Consider the following 23,519-nt stretch of genomic DNA (forward strand, 5'->3'; position numbering starts at 1 on the left):
GAGTGCTTCTCCCACCACCAATATACCGAATGCAGGTAGCTACATATTGAAATGAAAGTTGTTTCATTGTTCATCCACGTTTATCCATTTTGTCTGTCCCCTAAACTCTTGCAATGTCTTTGTCCCCCAAGTACTATAAAAAACATGATCCTGAGAGGGTTTTTCACACCACCAGTGTAATGAGTTGGAAAGAAGACTGCCCACCCAAGCATTGATGAGGCCTGAAAGTCATAATGTAGCGTAAGTATACATGTGGAATATTGAATACTATTTCATATGTAATACTGTAAACCAGAGGTGGGAAGTAAATAAATACAAATACTCTCGTAACTATAATTGAGTAGCTTTTCCAGATACTTTTTTCAAAGTCAGTCATTTTACATCTACTGGGGTAAAATGTAATTGAAAAACAGTACTTCTACTTGAGTAGGCTATATCAGTACTCTTCCCACCCCTGCTGTAAACTGCACACAAAGTGGCTGGACTCAACTCAATGCAGATTAACGTCCTGCACACAGCAATATACTGTATATGAGTATAGTTTGTTCTGAGTATTAGGAAAGGCCACGATTTGTGTGTGTGTGCTTGTGAGCGCGGGCGTGTGCAAGAGTGTGACGAGTGTCTTGATTATTGTTCAACATTTAAAGTCATATTCTCTAATCCCCAGGCTGGAACAAATATGGCTGAATATCTCTCCCAGGTGACCAAAAAAACAAGAGACCCCAAACCTTAGTTCGGACTCTCTGGAATATTGTATCTACTCCCTGGCATTCACCATCATGAATGGACAGGCTCTGGAGCAGAAGACATTATGTTACGTTGTTGTTTTACACAGATTCCTATTGGAAATGGATACCTGGTAGGGGTTGTGGGTGTAGAGGGTAAAGTGTTTCCTTTCCTTCAGCTCATTTCCTCAGCTTTAATTGGTAGGTCTGCTGTGATTTTCAAATGATGGATTGTGTTTGTAAAGTTTCTGTTTATTTGTGTGTTGCTTATTTGTTTCTTTTGCATTACTTCATTTTGTAGCTGAAATTAATTAACTTAAATTAATTAACTTAAATTAAATTAATTAAATTAATTAACTAATTAACTTTTGGTATTTTATCTACAATTGGTTATAATTGGCCATATGTAATTTAAAGAATTTCATCAACTGTGTAGTAACATTGTAACATTGATTGAAATTGTTAGACATATTTGTAATGTTAGAAAATGAACGGATTCTGTAATAGAGAGAAGATAAATAACCCAAACATAAAGTAAGAAATAACGTTAACTGATGGGTCAAACATACATGAATAACAATAACCCAGCAGAAAAGTTAAAAGCAAGCTGGGTCAAAATCAGTGGAGGCTCCTCAGAGAAGGAAGGGGAGGACCATCCTCAGTGAATTTCATAAAAATAAAAATAGTGCAACATTAAAAAAAGTTGTTTATAATAAACTACTAAATGTATTCACGTCACCAAATAATTTATTAAAATACACTGTTTTGCAATGATGGTCTACAGTAGCCTCAACAGCGCTCTAGGGTAGCACCCTGGTGTAGCCGGGGGACAGCTAGTGTCTGTCCTCTGGGTACATTGACTTCAATACAAAACCTAGGAAGCACGTGGTTCTCACACCCTTCCATAGACTTACAAAGTAATTATGATAATTATGATAACGTCCTCCGGAAATGAACTGAAATGTTTTCCACCCAATCAAAGGATCAGAAAATGAAGCTAGTACTGAAAGCGTAAGCTATAGCTAGCTAGCACTGCAGTGCAGTGCATAAAATATGTTGAGTAGTTGACTCAAAGAGAGTAAAAGACAATAGTTGAATAGTTTTGAACAAATTCATTTCTTCAAAAATGGAGAAGCAAGAGATTTTATTTGTGTTTTTCACTTTCACCTAGCCTACTTAACTAGCAAATGCAGCTAGCTAGTTTAGACTACTCAAACACCTGGCTCAAGCAGAGAGGGAAGCAATGTTAGCTAGCTAGCTGGCTAAGGCTATCCAATATGGGAACTCTTCCAAGTCAAGGTAAGCTTTTAGTTTTATTCATTTATTGCCACTGGGACCCGCCGGTGTAACTGCTAAACTTCTTGCTACTGACTGTACACTGTACTGCGTGATTGTAGTGGATTTACTAACATGTTAGTTCTAGTACCTCTGTTGACTATGATGTTAATATGGTGACAACAAAGGCTGTGTGTAGCAGTTATGATATGAAGGTTTGACCTGGAAAGTTTTTTTTTGCCTGGTCACAGAAAGCTGATGTGTTGTGCACTGATGTCCACAAGCAAAGGGAAAAGGTGAGAGGAGAGCGCGTAGATGCGAAAAGGAATACAACGATCAAAGAGATCATGTTTTTTTTATGTGGCTGTTACAAAAGTGAACTGTGTTTGCATGTGATCAGGGGTGTTCATTCTGCCAATTCTGTTGAAAAACATTTGTTAAATGGAAGCAAACGGAACGAAACAGGGGTAAACATACCTGAATTTGTCCAATAGAAATTCCCGTTTGCAGCTGTTGGACTAATGATTACACCCTAGATCAGCTAGATGCAGGCAGGAGTGTGCAAGGCGGTATTGAATCTGTCAGTCTGTTACCTTCATTACTAAAATGTATCTTCACCTGTGCACTTAAGTTGTAAACTTTCATTCGTAGACTAGGTAGTAGCAACCTCATGATGGGTGAAGGGAACATCTGAGTATCATGTAGTAGCCTAAACGTATTGATGTTACATTGAGCTTGGTGAATGGAATATGAATGACAGTCATCCAATATGCTGTAATAGAAATAAGGCCATGCTCGTAAAAAATTAAATATTGTCGTCACTCATTTTAAACTGCACTGACTGCCACTGATCAAAATAACCACATTTTTGGGTAAATCAAGTAACCCAATGTGTTTGATCATTCATATAACCCAACAGCGCTGTTTCAAAATAACCCAGTGCTGGAAATGTACTATGTATTGACCCAGCATTTTTTAGTGTACTGATTTGTATCATCGGTGACCTGCATGCTCAAGCACAGACTGTGGCACCTTTTCGCGCAGATACCCATAGCTCCATTCCCTGAGCGCTGGTGCACCATCACTAGATTAACTGTAGGTGGACCACCCGTGCGCGCTCCCAATTGCGCATTCGTGTTTGGACGGGTCGGATTTCGGATGGAAGTCGGTAACAGAAAAGGGTATTCGCGTCGCTGTGTCGAATTGAGCAATACCCCCTCCTCCTTTGCCCCGGTCAAACCATCAAACCGTGGCCAGGGACCAACACACCGGGAGAAGAGCGGGAGGATGTGACTATTCAACAGATCAGATTATCGGACAGTTTTATCGCGGTTGAGAACACAGGTGACGTTGTATTCACCGTCTGTTTTTATACTATTGTAGATTAGAAATAATTGCAGGTGTGAACAATTTTGCAACAAACAAATAAGTAGATTTAATTTGTTGGAACCATAATCAATGGGTTGCAGCTGGAACCATTTCCTTCCACAGCATTTGTTTAATTGAAAGTACTATTTTTTTATAGTGTTTGAATGATAATGATTTCCCTTGTCTTGTCTCGTTGTCCTGTGTATTGTGTATTTCATGAAGATAGGCTGCTGCATCTTTTCAATCCATAATGATGTATATAGATTTCCTGTCAGTCTGTTAATAAGATGGTCACTATAGTTGACTAGCAGGGAGAGGAGAAGTTTCACTATCCCTTTTATCTCATTCCCTTTTCCCTCTTCCTCATCCCCTTCATATGTTATCCTCTTCTTCATCCCCTGGTCTTTATGTCTCTAATTGAATGATTTGTTTGACCCATTCTCTAATGAGAGCAAGCTTCAGAGCAGTAGTAGACAGACTAGTTGCTATTGATTATGCTGGTCAGCTGAATTGCAACTTCAACAGATATCTTTGCCAGCCGTGATCTTTCATGTAGGGCCTATACAATGTGATGATGATTCCCCAAGGAGAGTGGGTAGGGCACAAAATCCCCCTTACCCGATGGACCATTAGGGGGAGGGTCAGTCTTGGGTCAACTTCTACCAAACAAGGTTATTATAGTAAACGAAAACTTAAACGAAACATGGAAAAACAATTTTGTAAACTGAAATAAAATAACTAACAAACCTGTTATATATACTGAAACTATATTTGATTCCAAAACCAATTAAAATGAAAACTATAACTAATTATATGTTCAGTTTGAGTTTTTATTTTGTTTGGGGGAAAAAAATCTCATGGGGTTTTCAAGCTTTTCTTTTATAGGGTTTTCAAGCTTCTGAATCTGGCAGGTAAATGCTGCCAGGAGATGGGATGTATCCAATAGGGCTAGTTTGTGCATCACTATTACTAGCTATCACTACAGTATTTAACAGGAAATAAATCTGCTACTTTCTGTCCCTAACACTCAAACTGAAACTAAATCATTTAAAAAATAGAAATGGCTTTTATAACTCAAACAAAAAACAACAACTAGTAAATCAGGTCTGAAAACGAATTGAAACTAAACTGAATTCCTAACAAAAATGTAAAATCTAATAGAAATAAAAACGAATCTAAAAACACAAAAGTATAATAGATAGGTTGGGGAGTAGACATATTTTAAGAGTTTTAATAAGGATCGGACCTTACCCAAATCTAACTGCCAGTGTCTGAAGCAAGGATATGCATATTATTGATACCATTTAAAAGGAAACACTTTGAATTTTGTGGAAATGTGAAATTAATGTAGGAGAATATAACACATGGTAAAAGATAATACAAAAAGAAAAAAACATGCGTTTTTGTCTTTTTTTGTTCCATTGCAAGAGAAAGGCCAAAATGTAATATTCCAGGTTAGGTGCAATTTAGATTTTGGCCACTAGATGGCAGCAGTGTATGTGCAAAGTTTTAGACTGATTCAATGAACTATTGCATTTCTGTTCAAAATGTTGTATCAAGACTGCCCAAATGTGCCTAATTGGTTTATTAATACATTTTCAAGTTCATAACTGTGTACTCTCCTCAAACAATAGCAATGGTATTATTTCACTGTAATAGCTACTGTAAATTGGACAGTGCAGTTAGATTAACAAGAATGTAAGCTTTCTGCCCATATCAGACATGTCTATGTCCTGAGAAATTTTCTTACAACCTCATGCTAATCACATTAGCCTACGTTAGCTCAACGTCCCGCGGGGGGGACATCGATCCTGTAGAGGTTTTAATCTCTTCCCTGTCTCTGGTGAAGAGGACCGTTAATCTGTAGTCTCTTCTGTTATTACTGAGGAGGAGGAGGAAGCAGGAGGGAGGGGGATCTCAGACAGACCTTGGGCCATTCATCCATCATAAATCCAGACATTAGCAGTTAGGTTTTAATAGTAAAGGGTACAGATGAGTGATCCTCAAACCTAGAGGCAGTGAGGATATTGAGTTTTTAAAAGTCACATTGTCTCAGTCAAACCCTGTTGTCTGTCAGACAGAGGAGAGAGAGAAAGAGAGAGACTGTTTCCTGCCTCGTTTGTGTGTAGCTTTGATCCTGCAACTACCCACTGGAGAAAAACTGGTTGAATCAACATTGTTTCCACACCATTTCAACCCAAAAAATCTGTGATGACTTTGAATCAACGTGGGAAACTGATTGGATTTGCAAAACGTCATCGATGTTAAGGGCATTTAGTCTTTCTTCCACTCAATGTTTAACCTAAATCCAATGACATGGTAAATTTTTTTGTTGATTTTATGATGAATTCAGGTTAGTTGACAACTCAACCAAATGTAAATCAAACTAGAAATTGAATTGACATCCGTGCCCAGTGGGTAATGAATGATATTATGCACAAACCCCCTCTGTTCCAGTTATCACAGACAGACATCAGACGTCTTATTTACAAACACTGATGATTAGTCTGAAAGCAGAATGTTTAGTCTGGAAGCAGGATGAAACAGTCAAGGGATTCTTCTGTCAGGTGAATAAGAGAGAACAGAAAATACCTTGACAGGTTACATACTCAAACAAATAAAGACTGCTGGAGGAAATTTTAGCAACATATCATCGTCTTGGGATCTACTGTTGAGTTTTTAGTGAAACACACACAGCCAGCCCAACGGGACCTCTATGGTCTCACTAATAAGAGACTATTAACGTGTTTCAGTCTAAATGTCTCCCAGGGTCCTGTGGCAGAAAGCATCGCGATGTGAACACTGATCTCTCCCAGGGTCTTATTCCCTTAACACAGATCACAGGGTCAATCTTCTGCCCCTCTGAGGTTCCCTTCAGAACACCACCAATTAGCCATCTGCTCTAAAGCCTCTTTCTTAATATCCACAGCTTCAGAAGGAAATACCTCAATACTTTACCTCAATCACTGGGCCAGACGGTGGTTATAGAACAGACCTGGTGGTGTCTCTCACTTAATCCTTAGTATCAGAGCAGAGTATCTCTCTCCTATCTTTCCATCAGACCTATGTATATTCTGCTGAGAGGGAAATATGTATTAAACTTTTTCTCCTTTTTCATCCCTGGTCATCTCCCAAGTCCTTGGGAGAAGTGTCCTGTTCTCTGACAGGGACAGTATGTACACACCTTCATTGCTACAGTACTGTATTTTGAGCTACAATGTTTTATTACCATGGCTGTATTCATCACTGTGGGATGATGCATTCTGCACTAAAACAGTCACTCAACTGTTCACAGGCCCTGACTCTCAACCTAATACAGCCACCTTAGACAAGCCCTGTTGTAACTACATGAAGAATATCATGTTAACCCGTAAGCCCGATAAGGTGCCTATTCCAAAAAATCTATTTTCAGGACCACGGAGAGCGCCCTCAATGCCCTGAAGAAATCACTCACAGAGTTCAGCACCACAGTAGTGGAGAGCGCCACTCTCTGCAAATGGGCTCTCTCTCCACCAATAGTTTCACGTTTTAATGTCACTTACACAAGTACAGTGAAATACCTTTCTTGCAAGCTCCAAACCCAACAATGCAGTAATCAATATCAATGTAGTACTAACAATTACATAAGATAGAACAAAAACACACAAGAAATTAAAATAAGAAATGAGAAGAACATAAGAAATTAAGATAAACAGAGTGGCAGCAGTGTAAAGGAAGATTATACATAAGTGTGTATGCGTGTGTGTAGTCAGTATAAATGTGTGTGGATGTTATGTGTGTCTTGGAGTGTAAGTGTGTAGAGTCCTGTGAGTGTGCATAGAGACAGTTCAACATTTTAAATAAATACAAGGGTCAACTCAGTCCATGTAGCCTGTTGTTAGATATTTTGCAGTCATTTGTCTTGGGGATAGAAACTGTATCAGGAGCCTGTTGGTGTCAGACTTGATGCACTGGTACCGCTTGCCGTGCTGATGCAGAGGGAACAGTCTATGACTTGGGTGGTTGGAGTCTTTAACAATTTTCCGGCCATTCCTTTCACATCACTTGATATAGAGGTCCTGGATGGCAGGGAACTGGGCCCCAATGATGTACTGGGCTGTCCGCACCACCCTCTGTAGTGTCAAGTGGTAAAGGGTGGTGCTGTTGCCATTCCAAGCAGTGATGCATCCATTCAAGATGCTCAATGGTGCAGCAGTAGAACTTTTTGAGAATTTGATACAGTGAGGTGAATCATACCGTGAGGTGAATAATTAGCAGGATGTGATCCTGCTGAGAGGAGGAAGTATGCATGACACACACCACACACACACACACACTCATACTGTACACATACACTCCATCCTAAATTAGTTCATTCCTTTGATTATACTCAAATCAATACAGAGTAATTACTGTTTGTCATGAGGTGTATGTGTGTTCATCCACAAACATTCACCACCAACAGAAGCCACTCATCCTTGTACCTCAGTTCAGCCTGAGACAGTCAGGGAGATAAGTGTGTCTATAACAGTATTGACCGGTGGTGTGTGTGTGTGTGTGTGTGTGTGTGTGTGTGTTTGACAATCGAAGTAAGAATAATCAAATGCCATATTTTTGTCACCCAGTATCACCTCAGTAGACTGCTGCTGGGTGTCCTGTCTGCTCTGCTCTGTCTACAGAGCACTTTATAGAAGGAGATGACATCCCCACACAGATACATAGGGAGGGGGAGACATTTTTTAAAGATTGATGCATTATTGCATACTCCAAGCCTTGGCTGAAATAGGTATTTTGAAATCCAAGGTAAACTGAAACAGGTCTGTTTTAGTCCTAGTTCAGCTGAAACAAGTCTTTATTTCCCAGCTCAACTGAAATAGGTCTATTTGAATCCCAGTTAATCTGAAACAGGTCTGTTTAAATCCCAGTTCAAATGAAACAGGTCTGTTTAAATCCCAGTTCAAATGAAACAGGTCTGTTTAAATCCCAGTTCAAATGAAACAAGCCTGTTTAAATCCCAGTTCAAATGAAACAAGCCTGTTGACATCCCTGATTCTACCTCCAGCTTGATAAATTAGTTATGCTAAGCTTTGCATCTCCAGGGGGACACGTCACTCTCACAGTCCTAGCGCTTCAATCCACAGATTGACGTTTAAATGGGTGTATTCCAATTACACAGCATCAGGTATCAGTCCCTATCATTTCAATCAACACACACACACTGAAGCTGTTGGGTTGAAATGAACCACTGTGGTGAGAAACAGTACAGTAATACAGTGCATTACTACAGTACAGTACATGCTGTTCCTTGACTTTAGTGTTCTATATTGAGTAAACTATGGAGGAACAGACTCACAGACAGGTGATATGCTGATAGACAGGCGAGAGGTTTGGGAGAGATCAATCACAGCCCAAAATTCAGAGGTCGAGACAGCAGGTGAGGTAGAGAAAGAGCGAGAGAGAGGTAGAGGGAGAGAGAAAGAGGTAGAGAGAGAGAGACAGAGGTAGAGAGAGAGAGACGGAGGTAGAGAGAGAGAGAAAGAGGTAGAGAGGGTGAGAAAGAGGTAGAGAAAGAGGTAGAGAGAGAGAGAGAAAGAGGTAGAGGGTGAGAGAGAGGAACAATGTTTAGCTAGGCAATGTTTTTGATGTGTGATGCAGCTGTGTGTGTAGGTGTGTGTTTTTGTGCATGCGTATGTGTGCATTTAATGATGTCTGAGAGTTTATCTAACTTGAGTTGTGCTTTTCTTCAAATCCATCCTTCACAAAAATAAAGTCATAGTTGCTATGACAACTGTTCCACCTTGAAACAGGCTTCTCACAGCTAACTGTAGAAATACAAGGAAATCAGCATGATGAGTGCTTTCAATGTCTTATGAAAGCTGTTAAAGGCACTTAGTTTCACTTCTTGATTGATGAACTCTAAAGAAGTACAGAAGCTAGAGTACAGAAATACTGTCTTCAGGGACAAGTATACACACACACACACACACACACACACACACACACACACACACACACACACACACACACACACACACACACACACACACACACACACACACACACACACACACACACACACACACACACACACACACATTGTACTCTCTGATCAGTGATTGCACCGTGTGTATGCGCGTGTGTGTTTGCACGTGTACGTGCATGTGATGAGGGTCATGGCTTTGATCAGTGATTGCATCAAGGGTGAGTATGTGTGTGGGTGGTTGGGCGTTATGAAATCAGCGTCTGGACTCTCATTGTTGATTCTTTCTCTTGTCTCTCTCTCTCCAGGTGTGTGTGTAACATCATTGTCGAGACCAGAGAGCCTGCTGATCAGAAGCTACTGAGGGTTACTGCTGAAGGTCACACACCAATGAACACACTTCACAGAGGTACATACAGCTTTTACAGCTATGGAGGATTAAGTTTCATTCATCATCTGTCTGAAGTCCTTATCTTCATGGTTTGAGTGTGAGTATGTTTTGAACTGTTAAGCACCGTTCATCTATATACAGCTAGCCTTGGTGTAAACCCTTATCCCCACCCCTCCCCTCTAGGATGGACTTCTCTAACTGTACAGAGGGGTTCTTCTCCCTGGACGATGGGAGTGAAGAGGTTTCTATAATCCCCCCAAGTAAGATCCTCCTCACCTTCACCCTGTCCCTGCTCGCTGTCATGACAACGGCCATCAACTCCCTGGTGATCACAGCCATCATCGTAACCAGGAAGTTGCATCACCCGGCCAACTACCTGATCTGCTCTCTGGCAGTGACAGACCTGCTGGTGGCCATCTTGGTCATGCCCTTCAGCATCCTCTACATACAGAGGTCACAACATAGATTCATTATTGCACAATTGATTGATTTGTCTTGCAGCATAAAGTGTCTTACAGCATTTCAGATGCCCATTTATGTTTAAAATACTTATTTTATCAAAGTATACACTGAGTGTACAAAACATTAAGAGCACCTTCCTAATATTGAGTTGCAACCCCCCTGTTTGCCCTCAGAACTCACTCAATTCGTTGGTGCATGGACTCAATAAGGTGTTGAAAGCGTTCCACAGGGAGGCTGGCCCATGTTGGCTCTACAAGGTGTTGAAAGCGTTCCACAGGGAGGCTGGCCCATGTTGGCTCTACAAGGTGTTGAAAGCGTTCCACAGGGAGGCTGGCCCATGTTGACTCTACAAGGTGTTGAAAGCGTTCCACAGGGAGGCTGGCCCATGTTGACTCTACAAGGTGTTGAAAGCGTTCCACAGGGAGGCTGGCCCATGTTGACTCTACAAGGTGTTGAAAGCGTTCCACAGGGAGGCTGGCCCATGTTGACTCTACAAGGTGTTGAAAGCGTTCCACAGGGAGGCTGGCCCATGTTGACTCTACAAGGTGTTGAAAGCGTTCCACAGGGAGGCTGGCCCATGTTGACTCTACAAGGTGTTGAAAGCGTTCCACAGGGAGGCTGGCCCATGTTGGCTCCAATGCTTTTTTTTTTTTTTCAGTTGTGTCAAGTTGGTTGGATGTCCTTTGGGTGGTGGACCATTCTTGATACACACGCGAAACTGTTGAGCGTGAAAAACCCAGCAGAGTTGCAGTTCTTGACACAAACTGTGCGCCTGGCACCTATTACCACACCCTGTTCAAAGACACTTAAATCTTTTGTCTTTGCCTTTCACACTCTGAATGGCACACACACACAATCCATGTCTCAATTATCTCAAGGCTTAAAAATCCTTCTTTAACCTGTCTCATCCCCTTCATCTACACTGATTGAAGTGGATTTAACAAGTGACATCAATAAGGGATCATAGCTTTCACCTGGATTCACCTGGTCAGTCTGTCATGGAAAGAGCAGATGTTCCTAATGTTTTGTTCACTCAGTGTACAGTTTGTGAGCATAATAATAAAGTAGTTAATAATGAAGTTCAGTAACAAACATCACTTTCATTATTCTGTCTGAATCCTCAGGGAGAGCTGGCAGATGGGAGAGGCTGTGTGTTACATGTGGCTGAGTGTTGACATCACCTGCTGCACTTGTTCCATCCTCCACCTGGCAGCCATCGCTCTGGACCGCTACCGGGCCATCACTGACGCCGTGGAGTACTCACGCAAACGCACTGGACTCCGAGCTGGGATCACTGTCGGCGTGGTCTGGTTTCTGTCCATCCTCATATCCCTTCCTCCTCTCCTGTGGAGGAACCATGGCGGGGAGCCAGAAGAGGACCAGTGTCTGATAACTCACCACCACATCGCCTTTACCCTCTACTCCACCCTGGGAGCCTTCTATATCCCCTTGCTCCTCATCCTCATCCTATACTACAAGATCTACAGAGCAGCTCAGACTCTGTACCTCCGCAGGGGGGCCAGCAGGGCCAGCCGACACTCCTCCATGGTCAACGGAACCACCCTCCCCTCCTGCCCCCCTGATGGGGGCCCCGACACCCTGAACCTCCAGGAGAAGTCCTACTCAGACCCCACCACGGAGGGAGACCGCGTGCGCATTACCGTAAAGAGTCCCCACTGCGAGTCGAGGCGGGAGCGTGAGTGTTCGTTGAGACGGCAGCGTATCTCAGGGACCAGGGAGCGGCGCGCTGCATCTACGTTAGGACTGATACTGGGGGCCTTTGTTGTCTGCTGGCTGCCTTTCTTCCTGAAGGAGGTGATCGTCAACACGTGTGGCTCCTGCAGCACCTCCATAGAGCTGGCTGACTTCCTCACCTGGCTGGGGTACCTCAACTCCCTCATCAACCCTCTCATCTACACTATCTTCAATGAGGACTTTAAGAAGGCCTTCCAGAGACTGGTCAGGTGTAGGCATCGCCTCTGACACGGACGGAGAGGACACACATGCACACACACACAAACACGTGCACGGCATTCAGTTCTGAGTTGTGTTGGACCCGGGATGGCATCTGATTGCCTGAGATTAAAGACTATCGACAAGAGACTTTAAATTATTAACCGGAGGAAATGACCTTAGAGACTATATCAAGACTATGAGACACTCCAGCCAGGTCAGTCTAATGGGACTGGCACATTGCTGAGGTCTGGAGGGAAGTTAGGAGGACCTCAGATCCATAGGAGTATATTTATGGAGAGCCCTGTAATCATCATCTTCTTGTTTGTATGGGTTATTGACGTGGCCGGAATGGTGTTGAATGACATTGAAAGGACAATGTTTAAATGACAGACTGAAACAGATGAAGCGCTATGGTGAAACTCTGAATGTAGACCATCGGCCTCGATCTTTCCAAGGTCTCAGAAAAGCTTACCATGGTGTTTCTGTCTGTTCTGTAACTATCAACCTCCCCAAGCTAGTCTGCTCTGAAATAAAACGTATCAAAACAATATATTGTTTTTGTTTAACCGACCAAAGTAGTGATTAAAGATATTATGATACTCAGTCAGTGTTGTTAATAAACTACAGTATATATTCCACTTATACAGTTCAACTGTGGTCTTATCTGTGGCATGGGTACTGTATATTCTGTGGTCTTTAATACAGACCTCTATAGCTGTATAGCTGATTAAGGAGGTAAGAGAGTTACTCCAGCCGTAGCACAGCGAGCTGTTCCAGAACACTCCTAAGCACAGCAGGATAATGAGTGTGCACAGGAAGTGCTGGAAAACTCGTTATTTTACTCCCACTCATACACTTAGAATAGCACATATTTTCTTTACTGTAGGACCACAGGGCATTTTTTGTGATGCAAATGTAAGGAGATTTGTTTTTTAAATTGATAACAAAATTGTATAGTTTTAAAATGAGAATGTGATACAATGATGCTAGAAAGAGGGGATGGCATGGTTTTATTGAACGTGCCTCCCCTCTGAAGGTTCAGTTCCATCAAACTGTGGTTCCTACCTCCACACCCAGATGGTGTCTACAGTATAGCAGGGTAGAGATGAGGTATTCTATGATTCATACAGTATGAATCGTATCTCACCTTTAACCTGCTAAATACCATCTGTGTGGGGAACTAATGCTACAATTTTACATAATTCTGAGGCAAGGGATAGCTGGTCTTAACAGTATCTGAATGTAGCCTATGCATGTGAGTTTATAAATTGACAGCATGTTGATAGATTCATCCCAGCAGTGACCGTCCCTGACAGCACAATGTCAGAATGGTTGTGTAATGGCGCCCTCCTCAGGACGAAATAATGTTTTTCAATTCCGGTTTATCAAAAATGCACAGAATTCAAACAAACAACTTGTTGACTATGATTTTGTTTTGGAGTTTGTTGAACAACCATCCATATGTGTGGAACCTCAAGATGAGCAACGAATCGTCAGAGAGCGATGTGGACGTTACTATTTAGAGGCTGAAAATAAAATATCTGGAGAGGAAACGGGTTAGTTTGCCTGCTTAGCTTTATTATTTAGCTAGCTGGATCACTCGTTACCAAGGGAACAAGCAAAACTAGCTATCTAGTTATATAGACATACTACTAGGTTTTGCACGTACATGCAGTGACTGAACATGCCATAGCTAACTATTAAGCTAACTATTGGCATATGATCGCTAAGTATCTACAGAGCAGAAAGCAGCTGGGCTGAGTGGAAGACACTAACATGTTGAGCAGCAGAGAGTGGTGAAGTCCCCCAGGTCTAGACGAACCACCAGGAAGATGAGAGGTTACAACGGAGCTGTTCCAGGCTGTCACCAACGCAGGGGGAGAGAGGTGAGGCAGCAGCTATCATCCCCTGTCCCCTCTTCCTCCTGCCCCTCAGTGATGGGACAGTACTACCAGAAGATGCTGCACATTTACGAACAACTACAGGCATAGCGTTTGAGCTAGCAACAGTGGTCGGCCCAGCTCCAGGACAGAAAACAGACTGCTAGAGCATGAGGAGGTACACACACACACTTGAAGTGCAGTGTGTGAATATAGTCAGAATCACACAGTGCTATTCTTTTTCAGCAGGGATCCCAGACTTTCTGGAATCATTTTTTCCCCAAAATGTTTTTGCAACCCCATCCCAAATCTAATAACACAACATTAAAATCTGTATATGTAGATTTTTACATCATCAAATAACCTTCAATTCATTGCATTTTCATCTCTTATCAAAATGAAATGAAAACAAATGATTGAAATTATATCTTTCTCAAAAACTTTTGTAAATTGTCCCATAGGCCTAAGTCTGTACATTTTTTTCCCCTGCACAAAAAAAGGATAGTTAAAAATTGGCCTCCCCACTGCAGGGTCACGACCCCGACTTTGGATACCACTGCCCCAACCATACATAATAATGATGATGATGATGACAATGAGTGTTTCTGGTTGTCTCATTCTGCATGGCAGTGCAAGCCCTGCCCCTCTCAGGCTGCAGGCATTGCTATTGGACTGAGTTCTAGATGGACAGGTATTTCCTCCAGTAGCAAGAGACCGCTGGACAGCCTTGGGTCAGCAGCACACGTCTCCAGCTGTCTCTCTCGACAGGTGCTCTAAGGTGGGAGGGAGGACTGGACTAGGCCAGGGGGTTGGTAGTTGTTTTTGTTATTTAGCCATGTGTTTATGCTGTTATGATGTCCCAGGCTTTGTGTTGATCCTCTGTTTTGAGGTTTATGTTGTGTTTGTATTGTTATGTTGTTGGTTTTGTTTTGTTGATATTGTGTTGTCCTGTCTCTAGGTGTTGCCTCTGTTGGTAGAGCAGCTGCAGCAGGTCTCTGCATCATCATACCCCTCTGTCACCCTGTCCCTGATCAAGTTTATATAATGGAGCCTGAGAGAGATAGACAACAGCACACAGGTATTACACAACACTACACAACGCCACAAACAACATAAGACCATATTCTCCTCCCAGCTGTGAGAAAGCCTTTGATTTAACGTCCAGTTGAGTTTCAACATTATTTTATGAAATCCTTTGTGTTGGACTGTGTCCTGTGCTGGCCTGGCCAGTATGTGGTTTATTAGTGTGGGGTACATTAGAACAGGCTGTGTGTGTGGCTGGGGAACAGACATCTCACTGACAGAGGCTCAGACCCTGCTGGATAGAATGGGCCCCAGCATCTCTGTCTGGTTCTCAATGAAAACATGCCCAGCCCAGTGAGTCAACAACCAGCATAGATGCCATCCCGGATCCAACGCAACGCAGAACTGAAACGTGTGTGTCTGTGCGTGTGTCTGTGTGTGTTTGTCAGGCAGTGTCAGGGCAGCTATTTGACATGCTTGATGTTTAAACTGGAATCACATGGTGTAGTATTACTGCAACATGTTGAGTTTGAACCAGAAACAGGTCAGAAACAATCTCTGTGGATTTAATTACAACGCTGGTCTCCCACTGACTGTGTGTGTGGGTGCATTTGTATTTGTGACTTTGTGTGCTTCTGTGTATGCAGCCCGTGGCTCTGTCATCCACTCTGCGCCGTCTGGTGAAGAGGTATCCAGGGCTCCGACCCAGCAGCAGGACCCCAGCAGCCCCCCTTTCCATTAATCAAACAACCAACCAATCACTTTTTATTTGTATCATGCTTTTCAAAAATACATTGGTAAGCAAGTTTATAGCAGCAACCCAGACCTAAACCCCACAGGGCAAGCTCTCTGCCAGGTTGGCTCAGTTCTATATCTGAATGGACATTAAATTGGTTTGTTCATATTGGAAGAATATTTCTTCAAAATGATGTTATCATGTCAGACAACGGTATCTGGCCCAAAAAGCTTTTAAACATTTCTGAACTAATAAAAAAACTGTCTGCATCAGAGCCGTATAATATCTCTCGCCACATTTTGCTTACGATGTTTTCTGGAAACGCAGACCCATAAATTGGTTTGGACCAGAGAGAGAGAGGCAGGCAGGCTTTGGGTCAGGGGGTTTCTGGTGTTCCCTGGTGTAACCCTCCAGCCCAGTCCCCCACCCCCCTGGCCAAGCCAGTCACAGACTGCACAGTCCTGTGTGTCTGGAGAGCATCAGTGACACAGGCCTCATAAACATGTCTTCTCCGAAACCATGGCCCAGTTTCCCAAAAGCATCTTAAGGCTAAGTTCATCCTTTGTTTCTGAAGTTGCACTTGAAAGCGCTTGTTATTTACCAACTGCCTCAGACCACTCCGAGATCAGCTAAGTGCATCGTTAGATCTATTTCCCCTACTGGGTCACTTTATACGTCCACTATACATACACTGAACCAAAATATAAACGCAACATGCAACAATTTCAAGGATTTGACTGCTTTACAATTAATTAAGGAAATCATTCAATTGAAATAAATTCATTAGCTCCTAAACTATGGATTTCACATGCCTGGGAATATAGATATGCATCTGTTGGTCACAGATACCTTGGATCAGAAAACCAGTCAGTATCTGGTGTGACCACCATTTGCCTCATACAGCGCGACACATCTCCTTCACATAGAGTTAATCAGGCTGTTGATTGTGGCCTGTTGAATGTTGTCCCACTCCACTTCAATGACTGTACAAAGTTGCTGGATATTGGCGGGAACTGGAACACGCTGCCGTACACATCAATCCAGAGCATCCCAAACATGCTCAATGGGTGACATATCTGGTGAGTATGCAGACATTTTTCAGCTTCCAGGAAGTGTGTACAGATCCTTGCGACATGGGGCCGTGCATTATTATGTTGGAACATGAGGGGATTGCGGCGGATTAATGGCACGACAATGGGCCTCAGGATCTCATCACGGTAAAATGCAATTGTCTTTGTTGTCTGTGACTTATGCCTGCCCATACCATAACCCCACCTCCACCATGGGGCACTCTGTTCACAACGTTAACATCGGTTAACCACTCGCCATACACGCTCCCATCTGCCCTGTACAGTTGAAACGAGGATTCATCCGCGAAGGGCACACTTCTCCAGTCTGCCGGTGGCCATCGAAGGTGAGCATTTGCCCACTGAAATCGATTATGACACCAAAACTGCAGTCAGGTCAAGACCATGGTGAGGATGACGAACATGCAGATGAGTTTCCCTGGGACGGTTTCTGGCAGTTTGTGCAGCAATTCTTTGGTTGTTCAAACCCACAGTTTCATCAGCTGTCCGGGTGGTTGGTCTCAGACAATCCCGCATGTGATGAAGCCAGAGGTGGAGGTCCTGGGCTGGCATGGTTACTCGTGGTCAGCGGTTGTGAGGCCGGTTGGACGTACTGACAAATTCTCTAAAACGATTTTGGAGGCCGCTTATGGTAGGGAAATTAACATTACATTCTCTGGCAACGGCTCTGGTGGACATTCCTGCAGTCAGCATGCCAATTGCACGCTTCCTCAAAACTTGAGACATCTGTGGCATTGTGTTGTGTGGCAAAACTGCACATTTTAGAGTGGCCTTTTATTGTCCCCAACACAAGGTGCACCTGTGTAATGATCATGCTGTTTAATCAGCTTCTTGATATGCCACACCTGTCATGTGGATGGAAATGCTCACTAAGAGGGATCTAAACACTTTGTACAAAACATTTTAGAGAAATAAGCTTTTTATGCGTATGGAACATTTCTCGGATTGTTTATTTCAGCTCATGAAACATAGGACCAACACGAGTGGGAGGGAGGGAGGGGGAGAGAGACAGAGGGAGGGAGGGGGAGAGAGACAGAGGGAGGGAGGGGGAGAGAGAGAGAGGGAGGGAGGGGGAGAGAGAGAGAGGGAGGAAGGGGGAGAGAGACAGGGAGGGAGGGGGAGAGAGACAGGGAGGGAGGGGGAGGGAGACAGAGGGAGGGAGGGGGAGAGAGACAGAGGGAGGGAGGGGGAGAGAGACAGAGGGAGGGAGGGGGAGAGAGACAGAGGGAGGGAGGGGGAGAGAGACAGAGGGAGGGAGGGAGGGAGGGGGAGAGAGGGAGGAAGGGGGAGAGACAGAGGGAGGGAGGGGGAGAGAGAGACGTGAAGGGCAGAGATGTATGAGTCTAGACTTCCGCTTTTGTCAGGGCCACATTCAGTGTCACCTCCAGTAGGCTTTAAACAGAGCTGTTAACTGATCTCAAATGTGTGTTGGATTCGGGCTAAACTTTGAACATTGAGATGTTAAAGACATGATAGATCAGACGCATAGTATATAAAGGAGTGAGATCTGTATAAAGACAGAGTGGCTGTGGAATGTGCTGGGTGGACGGGAGAGAGTCACGGGAGTGCGATAGGTGAAATGAGAAGACATCTGTGGATTAGGCGAAGGAGGGGTTGAGGTCAGGAGGTTAAGTCAGATCCCCTGAAGGGAGAAATAATGGTTATATTATCCTGTTACCCTCTTCCTGTCGAACCATAAAATGTAAGGATTGGAGAGAAGGTGGGGTGTCTAAAGTGGAGTATATACAGTTGAAGTCGGAAGTTTACATACACTTAGGTTGGAGTCATTAAAACTCGTTTTTCAACCACTCAACCACTAACAAACTATAGTTTCGGCAAGTTGGTTAGGACATCTACTTTGTACATGACACAAGTAATTTTTCCAACAATTGTTTACAGACAGACTATTTCACTTATAATTCACTGTATCACAATTCCAGTGGGTCAGAAGTTTACATACACTAAGTTGACTGCCTTGAAACAGCTTGGGAAATTCTAGAAAATTATGTCATGGCTTTAGAAGCTTCTGATAGGCTAATTGAGTCAATTGGAGGTGTACCTGTGGATGTATCTCAAGGCCTACCTTCAAACTCAGTGCCTCTTTGCTTGACATCATGGGAAAATCTAAAGAAATCAGCCAAGACCTCAGAAAAAAAAAAGTCTGGTTCATCCTTGGGAGCAATTTCCAAACGCCTGATGGTACCACGTTCCTCTGTACAAACAATAGTACACAAGTATAAACACCATGGAACCACCAGCCGCCATACCGCTCAGGAAGGAGAGACGTTCTGTCTCCTAGAGATGAACATACTTTGGTGTGAAAAGTGCAAATCAATCCCAGAACAACCACAAAGGACCTTGTGAAGATACTGGAGGAAACAGGTACAAAACGATCTATATCCACAGTAAAACAAGTCCTATATCGACATAACCTGAAAGGCCGGAAGGAAGATGCCGCTCAGCAAGGAAGAAGCCACTGCTCCAAAACCGGCATAAAAAAAGCCAGACTACGGTTTGCAACTGCAGATGGGGACAAAGGTCGTGCTTTTTGGAGAAATGTCCTCTGGTCTGATGAAAGAAAAATAGAACTGTTTGGCCATAATGACCATTGTTATGTTTGGAGGATAAAGGGGAGGCTTGCAAGCCGAAGAACACCATCCCAACCGTGAAGCACAGGGGTGGCAGCATCATGTTGTTGTGGTGCTTTGCTGCAGGAGGGACTGGTGCACTTCACAAAATAGATGACATCATGAGGCAGGAAAATTATGTGGATATATTGAAGCAACATCTTAAGACATCAATCAGGAAGTTAAAGCTTGGTCGCAAATGGGTCTTCCAAATGGACAGTGACCTCAAGCATACTTCCAAAGTTGTGGCAAAATGGCTTAAGGACAACAACATCAAGGTACTGGAGTGGCCATCAAAGCGCTGACCTCAATCCTATAGAACATTTTTCCAGAAATCTTGCTTGTTTGTAGGTGACCAAATGTTTGTAGGTGACCAAATACTAGGGTTAGGGTTAAGTGAGCCGCCAGCTTGGATGGGATAAGTGTTGGTAGCAGAGATGGGGGTGGGAGCCTGGTTGGGTCTCAGTGGTAGTGTCCAGGGTGTCTGTGTGTTGTCTGTAGGATCTAAGGGCTATTTCTCTCCTCTCCCCCAGCTGACATGCTACTCCCTCCACAGTGACCTGGTGTGTGTGGATGTCAGGGGGCTGTTTCTGCAGTATGGGGGAGTGTCTGTCCTCTTAGCCCTGCTCTGAGGGGGAAAGAAGAGGCTGCAGACCCCCATAGACATCCTACTGCAGCTCAGTGCAGAGTCACGTAAGTATACAGTACACTACTACTCTCACCATGAATCAGTCAGTACAGGCCCACGGGTTCCCAACACTAAGTACTGTCCCTCCATAACAGTACAGTTAGAGTAGGCTCTTATTATGTGTTTTACGTTTGACTAATTCATGACTGCTGATTGTGGCAAGGAACCATGTCATTGGTGGATACTGAACAGAGCTGCTGGTGGCGCCATGCATGCGTGCGAGAGACACTGAGCAGAGCTAAGCTCTTGGTTCCCTTAAGTGTAGTGTGGCAGGCAGAGATCACAGCACCCCACCATGATACATGATACAGACAGAGGGAGGGAGAGGGCCAGAGCTGGTGATTAGCGTGGTTTACAGGGGAGTAATGAAGTGAGTGTGAGTGAGGCCATGAGGGAAAGTTGGGGTTCACACTTGAAGGTCACCATAAAAGCTCCCCTGACACACACACACACACACGCCCTCGTCCTGCACTACTGTAGGCCTGTTCAATGCACCCAAGGCAGCCGCCCCAACCCCCTGTATAGTACTGTATGGCTCGGTTCCTTCATTCAGTTCACACCTGAAGGTCAACTCAACTTCCCCTCTGTGGCTGCCCTGTTATACTGTAAGACTGCCCTGTATCACTGACACACAAACAGGGATGTAGCTACAGTAACAGGGATGTATCTACAGTAATAGGGATGTATCTACAGTAACAGGGATGTATCTACAGTAACAGGGATGTAGCTACAGTGACAGGGATGTATCTACAGTAATAGGGATGTATCTACAGTAACAGGGATGTAGCTACAGTAACAGGGATGTATCTACAGTAACAGGGATGTAGCTACAGTAACAGGGATGTATCTACAGTAACAGGGATGTAGCTACAGTGACAGGGATGTATCTACAGTAACAGGGATGTATCTACAGTAACAGGGATGTATCTACAGTAACAGGGATGTAGCTACAGTAACAGGGATGTATCTACAGTGACAGGGATGTATCTACAGTAACAGGGATGTATCTACAGTAACAGGGATGTAGCTACAGTAACAGGGATGTATCTACAGTAACAGGGATGTAGCTACAGTGACAGGGATGTATCTACAGTGACAGGGATGTATCTACAGTGACAGGGATGTAGCTAAAGTGACAGGGATGTAGCTACAGTAACAGGGATGTATCTACAGTGACAGGGAATGTAGCTACAGTGACAGGGATGTATCTACAGTGACAGGGAATGTATCTACAGTGACAGGGATGTAGCTACAGTGACAGGGATGTAGCTACAGTGACAGGGATGTAGCTACAGTGACAGGGATGTAGCTACAGTGACAAGGATGTAGCTACAGTGACAGGGATGTAGCTACAGTGACAGGGATGTATCTAAAGTGACAGGGATGTATCTACAGTAACAGGGATGTAGCTACAGTGACCGTGATGTACTGTAGCTACAGTAACAGGGATGTAGCTACAGTGACAGGGATGTAGCTACAGTGACAGGGATGTATCTACAGTAACAGGGATGTAGCTACAGTAACAGGGATGTAGCTACAGTGATAGGGATGTAGCTACAGTGACAGGGATGTAGCTACAGTGACAGGGATGTAGCTACAGTGACAGGGATGTAGCTACAGTGACATGAATGTATCTACAGTAACATGGATGTATCTACAGTAACAGGGATGTAGCTACAGTGACATGGATGTATCTACAGTAACAGGGATGTAGCTACAGTGACAGGGATGTAGCTACAGTGACAGGGATGTAGCTACAGTAACAGGGATGTAGCTACAGTGACAGGGATGTAGCTACAGTAACAGGGATGTAGCTACAGTAACAGGGATGTATCTACAGTAACAGGGATGTATCTACAGTAACAGGGATGTATCTACAGTGACAGGGATGTATCTACAGTAACAGGGATGTATCTACAGTAACAGGGATGTATCTACAGTAACAGGGATGTATCTACAGTAACAGGGACGTATCTACAGTAACAGGGATGTATCTACAGTAACAGGGATGTATCTACAGTAACAGGGATGTATCTACAGTAACAGGGATGTAGCTACAGTGACAGGGATGTATCTACAGTGACAGGGATGTATCTACAGTGACAGGGATGTATCTACAGTAACAGGGATGTAGCTAAAGTGACAGGGATGTAGCTACAGTAACAGGGATGTATCTACAGTGACAGGGATGTAGCTACAGTAACAGGGATGTAGCTACAGTGACAGGGATGTATCTACAATGACAGGGATGTATCTACAGCGACAGGGATGTATCTACAGCGACAGGGATGTATCTACAGCGACAGGGATGTAGCTACAGCGACAGGGATGTAGCTACAGCGACAGGGATGTAGCTACAGCGACAGGGGGTGTAGCTACAGCGACAGGGGGTGTAGCTACAGTGACAGAGAATGTAGCTACAGTGACAGGGATGTAGCTACAGTGACAGGGATGTAGCTACAGTGACAGGGATGTAGCTACAGTAACAGGGATGTAGCTACAGTGACCGTGATGTAGCTACAGTGACAGGGATGTAGCTACAGTGACAGGGATGTAGCTACAGTGACAGGGATGTAGCTACAGTGACAGGGATGTAGCTACAGTAACAGGGATGTAGCTACAGTAATAGGGATGTATCTACAGTAACAGGGATGTATCTACAGTAACAGGGATGTAGCTACAGTAACAGGGATGTAGCTACAGTAACAGGGATGTATCTACAGTAACAGGGATGTATCTACAGTAACAGGGATGTATCTACAGTGACATGGATGTATCTACAGTGACAGGGATGTAGCTACAATGACAGGGATGTATCTACAGTAACAGGGATGTGGCTAAAGTGACAGGGATGTAGCTACAGTAACAGGGATGTATCTACAGTAACAGGGATGTATCTACAGTGACATGGATGTATCTACAGTGACAGGGATGTAGCTACAGTGACAGGGATGTAGCTACAGTAACAGGGATGTAGCTACAGTGACAGGGATGTAGCTACAGTAACAGGGATGTAGCTACAGTAACAGGGATGTATCTACAGTAACAGGGATGTATCTACAGTAACAGGGATGTATCTACAGTGACAGGGATGTATCTACAGTAACAGGGATGTATCTACAGTAACAGGGATGTATCTACAGTAACAGGGATGTATCTACAGTAACAGGGACGTATCTACAGTAACAGGGATGTATCTACAGTAACAGGGATGTATCTACAGTAACAGGGATGTATCTACAGTAACAGGGATGTAGCTACAGTGACAGGGATGTATCTACAGTGACAGGGATGTATCTACAGTGACAGGGATGTATCTACAGTAACAGGGATGTAGCTAA

The 23,519-nt window shown here is 43.7% G+C and overlaps 1 protein-coding gene and 1 long non-coding RNA gene across 3 annotated transcripts; both read left to right on the forward strand.

Moving 5' to 3' along the window:
• Positions 1–9,525: 9,525 nt before the first annotated feature.
• Positions 9,526–12,760, forward strand: htr1fa (5-hydroxytryptamine (serotonin) receptor 1Fa). The gene is made up of 2 exons (XM_031805396.1): positions 9,526–10,171; positions 11,305–12,760. The coding sequence occupies exons 1-2, from the start codon at positions 9,903–9,905 to the stop codon at positions 12,161–12,163; spliced, it is 1,128 nt and encodes a 375-aa protein (XP_031661256.1). The 5' UTR covers positions 9,526–9,902; the 3' UTR covers positions 12,164–12,760.
• Positions 12,761–13,449: 689 nt separating this feature from the next.
• Positions 13,450–16,431, forward strand: LOC116357678 (uncharacterized). 2 transcript variants are annotated; one of them, XR_004205595.1, is made up of 3 exons: positions 13,450–14,022; positions 14,975–15,094; positions 15,687–16,431. It is a non-coding gene; the product is annotated as an uncharacterized LOC116357678 (long non-coding RNA). The 2 variants fall into 2 exon arrangements; XR_004205594.1 differs by lacking the exon at positions 13,450–14,022 and adding an exon at positions 14,488–14,824.
• The last annotated feature ends 7,088 nt before the right edge of the window (positions 16,432–23,519 follow it).

The sequence above is a fragment of the Oncorhynchus kisutch genome, linkage group LG26, assembly GCF_002021735.2.
Source record: "Oncorhynchus kisutch isolate 150728-3 linkage group LG26, Okis_V2, whole genome shotgun sequence".
In the NCBI taxonomy this organism is placed as follows: Eukaryota; Metazoa; Chordata; class Actinopteri; order Salmoniformes; family Salmonidae; genus Oncorhynchus; species Oncorhynchus kisutch.

Bases quoted from the DNA above. Each gene is read 5' to 3' on its own strand.
- htr1fa (XM_031805396.1), top strand. From the start codon at position 9,903: ATGGACTTCTCTAACTGTACAGAGGGGTTCTTCTCCCTGGACGATGGG. The intron at 10,172-11,304 runs GTCACAACATAG...CTGAATCCTCAG, and splicing joins AGCATCCTCTACATACAGAG to GGAGAGCTGGCAGATGGGAG.